Source organism: Hipposideros armiger, unplaced genomic scaffold, assembly GCF_001890085.2.
Source record: "Hipposideros armiger isolate ML-2016 unplaced genomic scaffold, ASM189008v1 scaffold_404, whole genome shotgun sequence".
Lineage (NCBI taxonomy): Eukaryota > Metazoa > Chordata > Mammalia > Chiroptera > Hipposideridae > Hipposideros > Hipposideros armiger.
Window position 1 is genome coordinate 1,125,819 of NW_017731754.1, and position 15,363 is coordinate 1,141,181.

Here is a 15,363-nt window from a genome sequence, read left to right on the forward strand (position 1 = left end):
CACATTTATACGTACCTCAGAATGTGACTGCATTTGGAAACAGAATCTTCAAAGAGAAAATTAAATTGAAATGAGGTCATGAAGGTGGGTCCTAACCCAAATGACTGATGACCCTATTAGTAGAGGACATTAGGACACAGGCACACACAGAGGACGACTGTGTAAGTAAGGGCACAGGGAAGAGACAGCTGTCTACAAGCTAAGGACAGAGGCCCTCAGAAGGAGCCAACCCTGCTGACACCTTCATCTCGGACTTTCAGCCTCTGGAACTGTGAAAAAATAAATTTCTGTTGTTTGAGCCACCCAGAGGTACTTTGTCATGGCAGCCCTAGCAAATAAATACACAGGCCATCTTTGGTGTTCCTTAGCTTGTAGACACATCACGCGGATGTCTGCCTACATCTTCCCATAGCGCCCCCTGTGTGTATGTCTGTGTTTTTGTCTTCTCTTCTTGCCAGGACACCAGTCATTGGTTCAGGGCCCACCCTGACCCAGTATGACCTCATCATAACTAATTACATCTGCAAAGACCCTGTTTCCAAATAAGGTTGTATTCTGAGGTTCCAGATGGATGTTATTCAAGCCAGTACAAAATGCAAGAATTAACTACCCCACAGCAGGTATCTAAATAGCTGATAATCTCTATGGCAGTGATTTTCAACCTCAGCTACTCACTAGATGAGATTCTGTTTTAATTGGTCTGGAGTGGGGCTCAGGCTTTTTTTTTTTTTTCAATTTTCCTAAGTGATTTTTAACGAGCAGCCAGTGTTGGAGACCACATTTTAAAGTCATCAGTCGTACTGTTTATTGTCATCATCATTATATCACTAATCATAATGCAATTGGTAACATTTATCGGACACAACATGTATCAGGCATTGGGCATATGTTATCTGTTACACTATCATTCCAGGTCTTACTCTCGTTTTATAGATAGGGACACAAAGGGTCAAAGACGTTAAGACAATTGAGAAAGGACACAGAGCGAGGAGTGGTGGAGCCAAGAACCCAGGCTGTGTGGCCCCTCTCTGCCCTGAGATCTGCACAAATTCTGACTTTCATCTTCCTCTCATCTTTAGTGATTCTCGGTTCTTTAGAGAAATCGTAAACATTTTAAGATGAGTAACCGCCTGCCTTCACTACAAAGAAATAAAACCTCTTGAACTTCTAAGATTTGAGGGTGAGTCATAAAGTGCATAAGTTAATACACGACAAGGCATTATTATTACTAAAGGGGACTGAGTGTTTTCATTTCTCCCAACTTCACAAGCTCAGACACAAAGCCATGCATTTAAAGGACACCTCTCCATAATATTTCGAAGTTTGCTTAACCGCACAGCTATTTTTAACCTTGGAGAACAGCTTATATGAGAAGTGAGGCTCCAAAGCCTCCTATCACATAATGGTGCCTCTTTATGCCGGCGAAGTCCCCCTCTTCTAGGCGGTGGTTGCAGACTCGACTCCCGGGTTCCCTCTCCATCTCTTGGACTTGCTTTCATCTCCCTGGAATCTTGTTCTGTCCCGGTGCCAGCACATCTGCTCTGGGTCTTTCCATTTGCAACCTTCCAGATCCTTCCTCTCTCCTTTAGAGCTTCCTCCTCCCTCTGTCCTGAGCTCTCTTGATGCCTCTGGTTTCCTGAGTAAGAAATTCACCAATGGGTGGGATTTTAAGTTCCTCAACTTAAAATCTGAGCTTGGCACCCCACATGCTGCAGACAGATCTGAATCTTGGTGGCATTTTGCTCTGTCTGAGCCTGGGCTGCCCATCACCTTGCCCAAATACCCTTCTTTCCCATTCTTTCTCCTAAAGCCAGCTCATTGTCAAAAGATCTGTGCATGTCCCACCTTCTTCGTGTGTCGGACTGCTCTGGACCCCACAGACAATTCTTTCTTGGAGGCTCTCTTGCATTTACAGCCAATCCCATTCAGTTCAGATCTCAATTGCTCTACCTCTGCTTCAAGGGAATCGATTTTGGCTCTCTGAGCTGTAGCCAAGTTCCTCACAGAGGCAGGAACAGGTGTGCATTTCTCTGGTATTTCTCTCAGCCCTGTTTGTATCTTTAGGAGCTGTTTTTCTTTTTTGCTGGAGTATATTCTCTCGTTTTTTCTTTTCAGATAAATTTTTGAAAATCTTCAAGTTCTTGCCTGGTGGAAAATTAGCCTGTGGTTTTTCTTTTCAGTGGCATTGGCTGAGTATAAAATTCTAGACTCAAAATAACTTCCTCTTAGAATTTTGCAGACATTGTAGCATATTTGCCTTGTATTCAGTCTATCTGATTAGATGCTTGGGGCCAACCTGATGCTTGTTGATTGATAGGTAACCTCTGCTTGTCTTTTTCCTCTAGAAGCTTTTAAGATTTTCTCCTTATCCATGTTATTCTTAAATTGTACCACAATGTAACTAGGTTTGTGTGTGTGTGTGTGTGTGTGTTTAAAATTTATTCTGGTGGATATGCAGCGTACCCTCTCAATATGAGTGTTCACATTCTCAGTTCTGGGAGGATTTTCTAATTTATTTAGATGAATATTTACCCTTCTGGCTCCTCCCTTCATACCTCTCAATCTTTCTGTAATACTTTCCATCTGCTTGTCTGTTTGTGTTGCATCATGGGAGAATTGGTTTACTTACTACTCTGCCCTTCAGCTGTTTCTCTAGCTACTGAATTTTTCTCTTCCAACCATCAATTTTTAATTTCCACAACCTCTAGTGATTGTTTTTTATGACTGAAATGCCTTCGTCCACACTGGGGGATCACCATATGTCTAGAGTGGCACAGAACCTAGCATGGCTGGTTTTCTCCCATCAAGTTCTCACGCTCATTGTTTCCATCTGGAGGTAACCACGGCTAGTTATTGGATGCTGTGTCCCTGGGGGAAGGTAAGGGCAGAATATAGAAAGTTTATTCTTNGGTAGGTGGACAGCACCACAAGAAAGACCACATGGTCACCTTAAACCTTGGTGGCAGCGTCTCTCTCCAGAAACTTGTCAGAACAGACCAGGACCTTGGACATGACGTGAGACAGGGGCTTGCAAACAGATCCACTCGGTGCACAGAAGCAGCCTGGAGGCCTTTCTGACATGCCCTGTCAGTCTCAACATAACTCGTGCAGTCTCAGTGATGGTCTGCTTTCCTGATGTCTGCTCTAGTCTGAGTCAAGAAAAAGACAAACAGTCAAGGTGACACTGTACCCTAGAAACTTCTTTTCAAAACAAACATAATTTTAAGACCAAGAGGTATAATTCTTGTACTCAAGAGTTTGCACCTTCCCACCATGCTCCCCCACACCCCCCAAGCTACTGGTTGTAAAAGTAAAGTGAAAACTGCTAGAGCAATGCTTCAAGAGAAAGAAAACCCAGACTGTATGATACCAACATTTTTTTTTTGCATTATACCAGTTGCAGAAAAATTTAGAACAAGCGTGAGACAGTATTCCATTGGCAAAAATATGATGGCAGCAACTCACTGAGAGATTGTTGAATTAAGTCTAGGTAACTATTAATGCCTATTTATTTAAAGGAAAATGACAAGGGTTTTTAAAAAAATCTCAAAACAAAAGAGTTTTGGATATTTGCTGCACTATACATCTATCCAAGTAAAAGTAGTTTAAGAATGCTTTCTTGTACCTGCTTAAATATAGAATGGATATTTTGGCAATTTTTTAAAAGCTGCAGTTCTTTCTACGAGGCTGCAGAGGCGGGGACAGGTGGTGGTGGCCACAGGCCACGGAGACCTGGGATGACAAAGAGGGTAGACTCAGAACCCAGATGCCTCGGTCCAGTCTCCTCCCTACCTACTGACTAGTAAGTCACCACCACCTAGTTTCCTCGTCTCTCTAATCTGTTTCCTCATCTGTAAAATGATAATAATAGTCATATCTATCTCATGAGGTTGTTGGGGGATTAAATGAGATAGTGTATACAAAGCAACTAATTGTTAAGTAAATGTTAGGTGTAGGTAAAACTCTATTTCAGCTACTAGATTCCAGATGGGAAGCCTGCCATAGTGTTTACAATAAGGTGTCATCCGTGTAGTTTTTCACCTGGATGTGTAGAATCAAATGGCCAGGTTGGTAAAGCTGCCACATGTCGTGTGCTGCTTAATTGGTTATTGTGTGTCCAGTGGGCCACACTCAGTGACATTTTTTAAGAGGCCTTAAAATGGGGTCTTCATGAACTCCATCCACACGTTTTGTTTCAATAACTCCAAGTAATCACAATAAAAACAATTTGTTTTTAAAATTCATTAAGAAGCAAATATTTTCAATTTGGGGCCTTGTACAACTAATCGTAATGTGGGCTCAGGTCCCACGACAAACTAGAGACGATCTTGGAGGAGATAGTAGTTGTGCCCTGGAGCAGATAGACTCAGAGGGCATCCCAGTCCTGACCTGCCCTTCGTGACTTCGTTCTAGCATGCCCAACCCCTGGGTAAGGATGGTTTGAAGCACCCTAAGGCCTTTGGGGAAGGCGCTGCTGGGCTGTGTGTGTGTGTGTGTGTGTGTGTGTGTGTGTGTGTGTGCGCGTGCGCGTGCGCGCGCGCGCACTCTTCAGTTAAATAGAAAATCAAGTGTTGTCAGCACTTTGGGTTAAATAATTATAAACTCTACAGTCACATCAGGGAAACTTTCAAAAAGCTGTGCTCTCCAGGTAGAGCTTAGTCAATAATCCTATTGTCTGGACTTCCTTCAAGTTCTCTACCAAAAACTCCTGGCCAAAACTCTCCAAGGATTAAGTAGTTCCTCAGTGCTCTTTTCTTGATTTTCATCAATTGGAAATGTTATAAAAACAAATGTGTTGTCAAGTCCCACTTATTTTTGCTCTCAAATACAAACCACCAAGGGAACAAAAAACAAAAGAGACAGGAACACAAGACACAAAAAACCGGCATAGGCTACTGAGAAGCTTAGGTTTGGCTAGGAGACTTTTGTTTGTTTGTTTGAATCAGTTTACCACTTTTAACCTTGTGGTAATTTGTTGACTTGTGCTGGCAATAGCTTCTGCTTTTCTTACTGGTTTTTAGTTATGTTTCTTCTCTAAAACTTTCCATTGTATGTTTGTTTCTCTCCTCATGTAGCAGTAATTATTTTAGTGATATGAGTATCCTGGTGTTTCTGTCTAACATTCACTCCATGTTCACAGAATCAGAAAATATCAGAACAGGAAAGCACAGACCTTTAAGACCATTCAGTGTCTCTGAATTTGACGTTGTGAAAAAAAGCTAAGGTTCAGAACATTCTAGAATGATGTAGCGAAGATAGAAAGGTGGTAATAGGATTGGAATATGGCTTTTTGATATTCATATCAAAATCAATGATTTTCAGAAGTTTAAAAAAGACACAAATTAAACTGGAAAAATACCAAAGATTTAAATTCTGTAGGCTAGTTTTCCTTTTCTAGAGAAGTTGATTTTTATGTGGCACTGTTCCTGGTGTTTCGTCAGTGTGGCTGACTATGTCATAAGAGTGTGCTCTTGTTAGAAAATATAGGCTTTGGCAGACTTTAAAAGGTGTACATGTTACTCCATGTTCTGACTAGATTATGAAAATCTTTGGCCGCTGTGGTTTCCAAGTGGAGAAAAAGTGCTACCAATAATTTGAAAGACAGAAACTGAAATCTTGTAATATGTAATGAGTCTTTTCTACATCCTAAAATTCCTCTTCAGGAAATGCCTCATGGACAGTAATACATATACCAAGAAATTCTTAACATCTCAAGATGGCAGATTCTAAAAAGGAATGGAATCCAGATGTGCTGGGAGAGGTCCCGTAGTTAACAGGACCCCATGTCACGCCCTCACACCAGAGGCGGGGGAGGGTAGTCTGTCTTTCTGTCCAGGATCACATAGAGAAGGTCATGTGTTTACTTTCCTCAAAAGGGATGATTAAGCCCATGGCAGGATTTATTATTATTATTATTACTATTACTATTATTATTAATAATCATTTAGTTTTGAATCGTTTTCCTCTCTCTGTTTCACCCAACCTACAGTCAGATGGCTCATGACGTTCATCTTGCTTTTCCACTGGGTCTTACAGCCCAGAAAGCTGCCAAATGTCACTTTGTATTTGAGAAAAATTTCCAGTAGTATCCCCTGGTACTGTTTTCAAAATGCCAAACCAATGTGATAGAACTAATTTTTGCACCAATAAAAGTCCCTAAGTCTCTTGCTGCCTTCCCTTTCCTAAGCCAAAGAATCATAAGAGGCAGCTAAACATTTTTATTTTTTAATTTTTTTTATTGGGGAACAGTGTGTTTTTCCAGAACCCATCAGCTCCAAGTTGAGTAGTTGTTTCAATCTAGTAATGGAGGGCGCAGCTCAGTGACCCATGTGGGGATCGAACTGGCAACCTTGGTGTTATGAGCACTGCGCTCTAATCACCTGAGCTAACTGGCTGCCCTGAGGCAGCTAAACTTTTATTATGATGATTAGCAGTAAACTGTATAATGTTTCAAAGGATGAATCCCGTGTCGTTTTCTTTTCCTTTTTAGTACTTAAAATGATCAAATAGTTGGCTCATTTTTGTGCTAATTGTTGTATGATTTCAAGTACAAATCAGCCACTCCCAAGTATAATTGTAGTTAGAGTAAAAAAAAAATCAAGGAGCTGTGACTCGTGCTGTGTACTTGGCATTGTTTCTGACTTATGTCTTAGTATTTATTACCTGTGCTCACAAACCATGTGCAGATAAATAGACCTGAGATGTACATGCTGACTGTGTCACCTGTTTTTATTTTTCCCATTGTCAGTCTGAATAGCTTTGTTTCCAAAATGTTGAGTCATTTTTATATACTTATTNGTTGTTCAGCATCTTAGCTGTGGAGGGCAGCGTCACTGGCCCTCACATGTGGGATCCGAACCAGGGCCCTCTGGCGTCCCAAGCCAGCTCTTAACCATCGCGCCACTCGGCCGGCCCAGGAAGGACAGTTTTTGCAGAAGCTGCTGACCTGCTCCATAGCTTATCCCTTTGCCTCCATGTGGAGGGGAGTGGTTTACAAGCACTGGCTGACTGCTTCAGCCACAAACCACTGTTGGCCCTGAAGCGACTGGAGCTGGAGCTGCTGCCACAACCAGAAGTAGAGTCCCTACTACCTCCTGCCTGCTTTCTGATCTTGCACTAGCCCCTCTTGCTGGCAGAACCTAAACAGAACCATGCTAGCAAAGGATTCTGGGAAATGTGGTTTATACACCTCCAGCTCCTGGGATGCAGAACAAAGCACAGAGGGCAGACAATATGTGACCCTTATAGTACTTTGGATGCATCCTGGTACTTTAGAAAATGTTGAATTATAGCATTTTAACCATTTAGACATTTTAAATTAATTTTATTTGAACATGAAGTATGAAAAAATCATTTTGACAATTTCTCTTAGGGAGTGAAAAAGATAATCAGTTTTATGTTAAGGAATATTTTGTGGGTTTAAAGAATATTTGGGGGCATTTTAATTTACACAATTCAAAAGCCAATGTGGATACAGAAAATTGTATGAGAAAAAAGTAGTACAATTGGAGGTTTAAAAGCTAGTGTAACAGCTCATATAGAGTGTCATGGCATAGGACATGTTAAAGATTACAGTTTTGGGCCAGCCGAATGGCTCAGTTGGTTAAGAGCTCGCTCAAGAGTGCAAGCCCTGAGCAACAGCAGTTCGAGTCCCGGCCTGAGCTGAGCTGCCAACAGGTGGCAGGATGGCTCAGCTAAAACAAACAAACAAACAAAAACAATAACAAAAAAAAACCCATAAAATTTTAAATTACATATTTAAAACAAGACATCAGCAGTTAATTGAATTGTGAATGAGAATGCATGGAATAGGGAAAACTAGTTAGAGATAGATCAGAGAGTCCAGGTGAATTAGTGAAGATTTGCCCTTAGTGGTAATAGAGGAGGTGGTGAACATAAAGGTAGAGCTGCAGGTGCTTACTGATAGAATGGAATAGAGAGTGATGGCAAAAGAGAAATCAAGAACGGATTCCAGAGTTTTAAACTAAGAAAGTAGATGGATATGGTGTGTCATTAACTGAAGAGCAGAAGTAATTGGGGCTTATATAGTTAAGGCCACATCCAATATGTGATGTGGCTTCATGAAAAGATGTAAGTTTTATATCCCACGTATGAGTGAAATCATATGGTTCTCTACTTTTTCCGTTTGACTTATTTCACTTAGCATGATAATCTCAATACAACTGAAAGCAATAAATGAACAAGACAAACAAATGAAAACAAAAACTCATAGTCACAGACAGTAGTTTAGTGGTTACCAGAGGGTAAGGGGGGAAGAGGGTGGTAAAAGAGGGTAAAGGGGGTCAAATATATGGTGATGGAAGGAGGGCTGACTTTGGGTGGTGAACATACAATGCAATAGATAGATGACGTATTATAAATTGTACACTTGAAACCTATATAATTTTACTAACAAATGTCACTTCAGTAAACTTAATTTAAAAAAACCCACCTGAACAAATGCATTAAAATGATAGCTCTTGTTAAGCCTTGCTGTGACATCTGCGGAGAGCATGGCTGTGTCCCTAATTCAATTATCTGAAGTACAGCTGGGAGAAGCAAATTCTACCCTTTGGGTGTTTATATTTGACACTGGTTGGTATTTTTCTGAAGCAAAATATTTTCTCTGGCAGTTAAAATGCCTCTGCTTTCTGAGATTTTTTGTACTTTTATTTTAGTTGCATTCTTTACATGTTTAATTCTAATGGGAAACGATTTCAGATAAATAATCATCTGCAAATTAACAAAGTAAAATTGTTGTGCCTTGAGAAAGCGGTGCTTACACTGATGATAAAACTCTTTCAGATTTCCACGATTACTATTACTACATATATATGCAAATTGTTGTACATCTTTAATCTCCATTGATCTCATCAGCAGCTCTGGAGATGGGCTAACTACTACTGTCCCCCATGTTTTCCCCCAACTATTCAGGTGACAATTCATTAGCTGTAGAACCAAGAAAGAGTTGGGCTCTAAAAATAAATATGACAGTTTACACTTTTGAATGTGTATTTATGAGACTACTCACAATTCCTGTCCCAACAACATTGATTTTCTCTTCATGCTACAACTCAGTGGCCTGCTGGGGTACGCATGCCATTTGGAGGTATGCAAAGGCACTCACAGGGGTGGGAGGCCTGGATACCTTAAAGGGAATCAAGTTTCAGAGCCTCAACCCACTCATGGTCAAAATGAATCTGCTGGAGAATACTCGTGTGAGGAGGACATAGCTACTTATTCCTCGTGTGCTCCCACTTGGCAAAAGGAATCCCGCCTCTCTCCCATCTCACGATGATGCACTGACCTGGGGTTTTAAAATCTCTGGGATCCAAACAGTGGGACAATTTGGAATATTGGTTTTGGTATTAAGAAAGGAAATGACCCTAATGACTTGATTAAATAAATTTTTGTAAGTCTGGTGGTTTCCAATTCTTTCCTTATAGCGAGATTGTAGACAGACTTAAGTGGCAAGTTGGCCTATAGAAAAGTAAAAATAATTTTGATGATAGATTGCTATGTGAATCTGGCGTATAACTGAGAAGGAAGCAAACGAATTGAGTAACATTGCTGTAGCTAAACTCCCTCCATTCCCATTAATTTTTTCATACAGACAAGTTTTCTTGGCACATAAATTTATTAAAAATGAAAAATAGGAATAGAATTGATGTTGAACCCTAATTTGTTCTAGTAATAAACAATCCTCATCCACAGATTACATGAACGAACTAGAAAACGCTAGGCTTTTTGAGTATTCTTCTAGAAATGGAGAGGTGCTGTCCAACAAAGTTTTAACTCCTGTGTAATAATGCTTGTATCTTATGTTTCTACCAATTATGGTCTAAAAGTAACTGTAATTATAACCTAATTGAAAAGAATTTTAATATTTAGAGACTACGTTTTAAAATAGTCAGGAAAAAAATTTTGTTAATTAAATGTCAATTTATATATATAATTTATTACACACAAAAGTATAGCGAGGTAAATAAACAACATAAATAAATAATGTTTATTTTCCTCACCATTAACACAATGCACATTGACACATAAAATATCAGCATTTAAGTATGTAGGAATGAAAATAAGAATTCAAAGAGAAAAAAAATTGATGCCAAATTTTAGAGAATTGAAGAAATGTTTTTGCTAGATGATAGTTGGTGTCAAATGGCGATGGTGTTTAGACTCTGCTGGATACAGCAGAACAAATGACGTAACAACAGTATTTGAAAATGTCAGTATTTATAACTTACTGGAAATTAACACCCTTGACTGTTATTGAAACTGACAAAGAAAATATTTATAAATCAACAAAAATATGCATGGGATAGATTTTAAAAATTTATTTAGTAGTATGTGAGCAAAAATATTTAAAGATCACTGATCCAGACAACAGATAAGATCAGGTGCCTTGAGGATAAACGTTGATACATGTCTCCTGTGCGTTTCTTTGTTTTCCCAGTTTGACCTCGTGTGTGTCAATGCTTGGATGCTGGACCTCACACAAGCCATCCTGAACCTGGGCTTCCTGGCTGGAGCGTTCACCTTAGGCTATGCTGCAGACAGGTAGGCACCGACGTGACAACCGTTTCCCTTCACTACAACACAACGCGTATGTGTGGAGATGAAAATGTTTTATGTTAACTTGTAGAAAAACAGTTTTACTAAACACGGAAAACAATGTTATTTCTCTCCTCATGACATTCACACTGGTTTGACTGGACTAATTCTTTCCTTCTTAAATTGAGTCCGCTTGTTCCTTGAACTGTACAAATGGATGGGGTTGCTCCCAGTGGGTCTGAAAGCGCCTGAGTGGAAACTGAGACCATCAAGGTGGTGACTTCCTTGTGTGGGGCTGACAGGTGGCTGGCTGGACACTGTGGGGTTGATTCTATGTGCGTCAGTAACTCACTGGTTGTGGTTTGATTAGTCAGAGGTCAGACCCTTCCAAATCTGTTTCATTTAATTTTTTAAAAAATCCTTGTATTTTATTTTACAGATTTAAAACTCTGTGAAAAAAAGGTTTTGGTTTTTTTTCAAAAACCATTAAGAATTTTACCTGTGATTTAATGTTCATAAACATACCAGTTAATGGCAGACACAGTGAATGTGTATACTTAAGATGGTCATGCTTTCTATTCAGTTATTCCTGTTTCAGACATTGTTGATGATGTTGTGTTTATGTGTAACGATTCCTTTATCCCAATTCTAACTGTGAAAGTACTTGTAGTAATTTAATAGTTCTCTCTCCATCCCTTAGGACAAGAATAGGGGAACTTTGGCCCTTGGCTATATCTGGCTTAATAATGCTCTGGTCCCTCTAGCCCAGACTGGGTATGTCCTTGTGACCATGTGTACACTGGACAGTGCTAAGGGTACCTCTTAGAGACCTACTGACAACAATTAATGAGCTAATTCAAGACAATAAAACTCCCGCAGTCCTGTAGCCAATTGATGATCTGAGTTTGACCAGACCAGGGCTAAAATGGGTAGAACGTTTGCTTTCTTTTTCTGTCCCTTCGTCTGTGTCTTATTTTTCTCTTGCTATCCTCCACATTCCTCTTTTGCACGTGACTTTCTCCTTAACCCTTTGTGTATGATGCTCTCTCTCCCCTTTTCCTCTCTTTTATCTGTGTCTTCTATTGTTTCTACTTCTAGCCTTTTCGATTCATCTTTCCTTTCTTCGTATCCCCCCACATGGCACTTTCTGTCCTAGCTGGCTATGATTTGGAATTGAGTTATATATTTTCAGCATGTATTTCTTTAATTTTGTTGTTACTCTCCCTAAATGAAACATTAGCTTTTGTTTTTTCTGCATGCTTCTCTGTCACAATCAATAAACATATCTTCAAACTAAAGCCACTTAACTAAAGGAGGGTCAGTGCTCCTACCTGTGTTCTAGGAGGAGACAGCATCTAACTTCCGAGGCACCTTGGTGCTTGTGAGAAGGGGACAGACCCATGAAGAATTTTGCCTCATGTAGTGCCAACCATTCAGTGCCCTCTCTTCTTTATTTCCTTGAAGGAAAGGACAAGAAGCAATTTAATGGGCCACATATCTGTGAGAGGACAGTGTAGGAAGGGCAGAGAGGGAATTTAAAAACCTAGATAAACCAAGGCTGCTTCTATCCCCACTCCACTGACTGAAACAAGATGATATATGTGTGGATTTGATGGAAACTTTATGGGAAAATGCCATCAAAACAAATCTCTTAAACGTCCTTGATGACATACTTTCACCAGCGAATAATTTGGCACAGCTATACCAAACCATTTAACACCAGGTTCTCAGATGTATTGCACACAATACCGTTTCCTTTTCCTAAGCTATTTAATCATATTATGGAAATGGTGAAAATAGAATACAAAACTTAAGAACAACTCACATTGGTTGTGAACTTTATAGCTTATAAGAGCTTTCATATTAGCATCTCATTTGAGTCTCTCTACAACCTCACAGTAGAAAGGTTGAAAAAAAAAAAGACAGAAACAACACAACACAAGTAAAGCAACAAAACCCAAGTCTTGGTGAACTTAAGACATTTACCCAACATGCTTAGTGGATGGTTGGGCCCAGGCCTTCTGTCTATAACGTCTGTTGCTGCTTCTTTCTACCCCGTTTTCCTTCTGACTCCACCCACCAAAATGCTAGGAAGTGTCAAAGCTTACCACCAGGGAGGTTGTGTGTGTAAAAACAGTTGTAACACATAGGGTCATTGTTTTTGAAGCTGCAACCTCAAAGGATGCACTCTGTGCTTTAAGTTTTATAAGGTCACTTCAGAGGCACATGTTTTTATTTGCCCTGCTTTTGCAGTAAAACAAAATGGAGAATTTTCAGCAATCCTTTACACGGTAACAATGAAGGTGCAGAGGACAAAATTTTGTACTTGCACCTCTTTTAACGACCTTCCAATGATATTCTTTTCCACTGTGTTGAAGAAAATGTCTAAGGTGATCTTTTCTTCTCTCTCTCTCTCAAAAAGGTACGGCAGAATAGTCATTTACTTAATATCCTGTTTTGGCGTTGGTGTCACTGGTGTAGTGGTGGCATTTGCACCGAATTTCCCTGTATTTGTGGTCTTCCGCTTCTTACAAGGCGTGTTTGGAAAGGGGACATGGATGACTTGCTACGTGATTGGTAAGACATGGCTACGTCTCCTTGTCTGTTTGAGAACCAGGGTCAGGTGGGTGAGAAGTGACGGCTAGTGGGCCTTCCTTGTGTAAGTATGGAGAGGCTTTGTTGTTCAACAGTAATTATTTCTGCAAATAGGAGGGTACAGAGGCAAGATTCTGACTGTTGAGAAATTAAAACACCACCAGGACCAAATATGGAAAATCACATACTACTGGGATGAACCACTTTCTAGTCCTGCCATACTGTTCTCACATTTTTATTTTTTTGCTTTGCTTTATTACAGATTAGTTTTTATTAAAATTTCAGTAGTTCCACAGAAGCCACAGATTTAGAGATAACAGGACTAAGACATTGTGTTTTTATTTTGAGATCAGAAAAGTAGTAACATTTCCAAGTCTGTTCTGTGTGGCCGTTGGGTACCGACTACCCTGACTTTCTTGAAGTCAGGAAATACTGATGATAGAATTATATGATATCACATTAAAAAAAATTCCAGTAGGTCCTTGAAAGATTTTTAAAGAATTTTCTGTGTATTTATGCGATACAGTGTGAGATGACCTCTCTGTGTTCTATTCCTTTCCCATAAGTAGAGAGCTCTTCACCATGCAGGAGATCTGACCTGAAAACGAGAAGTTCGTTTATGAACTTTTGCTATCTTTCGTAGCTAGAAAGTTTGACCTTTTGAGTACGAAAGAAAGGCAACCTTCCCTTTGCTCTTTGCTCTTAACACTGGAAAAGTCCTGGCTGCTAGTGTTGGCTCCATTTCCAGTGGTGAGTGGGACTGGCCTCTTACCCTAAGAGTCATGGTGGATTTGTGATCAGGGACATTTCAGTGCTCCTCTTGGATGATCCCTCGAGGTCTTTGGGCTTCCACTCTCTTCTGTTACTGCTAGATGATCCCTCCGCAAACAGTGCCCATTTTGGACATCCTTTGAAGGTCTTTTTATGAGACGGGAATGAGAGAGTGCTAGGAGAGTTGACTGTCACTGGCTGGGTCAGAAGCGATAACTTTGGAATAGTAGGTGTTTTAAGGAAACCCAAATCTAGTGAATTTTGAAAGTTGTGATCTTAAGGCAATACGAAGGTAGCATATCCCAGGATGATCATGATAGAATTAGTGACACTTAGAAACCGATTAGTGGGAGTGGAGGGGGAGAAAAGAATGTCCCCAGTAAAATTCTCTATGTGATTGTTAAAGAAATACCACATAAATGAAACATCCAACATTGTGGAGAGAATTATCATTTGATAGAGAAACTACCTTGCGATAGTGAAAAAATTATTTGTAGAGTCTAATATAGAGCTTATAGAGACAAGGTACAATTTGTAGAGTCATAATGGATCTTCCAAAGAGACTATCATATGCAAATCTTTAGCGATCCAGTGATAAAATCTAGACAGTTTATTATTTTTATGTTTGGGCCATTACAACGACCTTTCCAAATAGTCATCATGGAAGCTTTCCTAAAACCAACACATACATTCTTTGCATACCCAAAACACCATCTGGGCATCTAAGAGGACAGTGCCAATGCTTGTTGGTAACCTGCAAAGAAGAGAGTAGAGGAAAGTGCGTTCATCTCCATTGTGTCAGTGCCTGTGGAAGCCTGCAAGTTTGAAGAGTTCTGTGGAATTCTAGCAATGCTGATGGATGTAACGGGTTCTACATCTGTGTTTGTTTATTTTGGAGCCAATCTTGAGGTTCCTTAACCTCTGCGTTTGTTGTTTCCCTTCAGTCACAGAAATCGTAGGTTCAAAGCAAAGGAGGATCGTGGGAATTGTGATTCAGATGTTCTTCACCCTCGGAATCATAATTCTCCCAGGAATTGCCTACTTTATCCCCAACTGGCAGGGGATCCAGCTGGCCATAACGCTGCCCAACTTTCTCTTCCTCCTTTATTACTGGTAATGTCATTTTGGTCATTATTAAATTTATTTTCATTCCACAGAAATGAAGAATCTATACTTCTAAACCAACATGAAAATGAAAGCAATTAAGGAGATTTTTCTAAAATCCCCAAAATGGCTAGAGAATTTCTAGAGAATCTGAAAATTTATAGAGCTTATTTATTCATTGTTTGTCTAATAGTGGTTATTAAAATAAATTAATAAAATATGAAAACACAAAATTCTAAATAGAGTATTGATTATGTTATTATTTTGTAATATCTTCATGAAAGCTACAGATATTTGTAATATTTGCCAGTATTTCAACAGACAAAATAAATGCAA

The 15,363-nt window shown here is 39.7% G+C and overlaps 1 protein-coding gene across 1 annotated transcript in view; it reads left to right on the forward strand.

Moving 5' to 3' along the window:
* The window catches only part of SLC22A3 (solute carrier family 22 member 3), an 88,812-nt gene that overhangs the window by 29,309 nt on the left and 44,140 nt on the right, over positions 1-15,363 (forward strand). Inside the window, exons 2-4 of the mRNA XM_019663783.1 lie at positions 10,460-10,563; positions 12,980-13,134; positions 14,868-15,036. Coding sequence (XP_019519328.1) covers positions 10,460-10,563; positions 12,980-13,134; positions 14,868-15,036 — 428 coding nt within the window. The remainder of the gene's footprint in view (positions 1-10,459; positions 10,564-12,979; positions 13,135-14,867; positions 15,037-15,363) is intronic.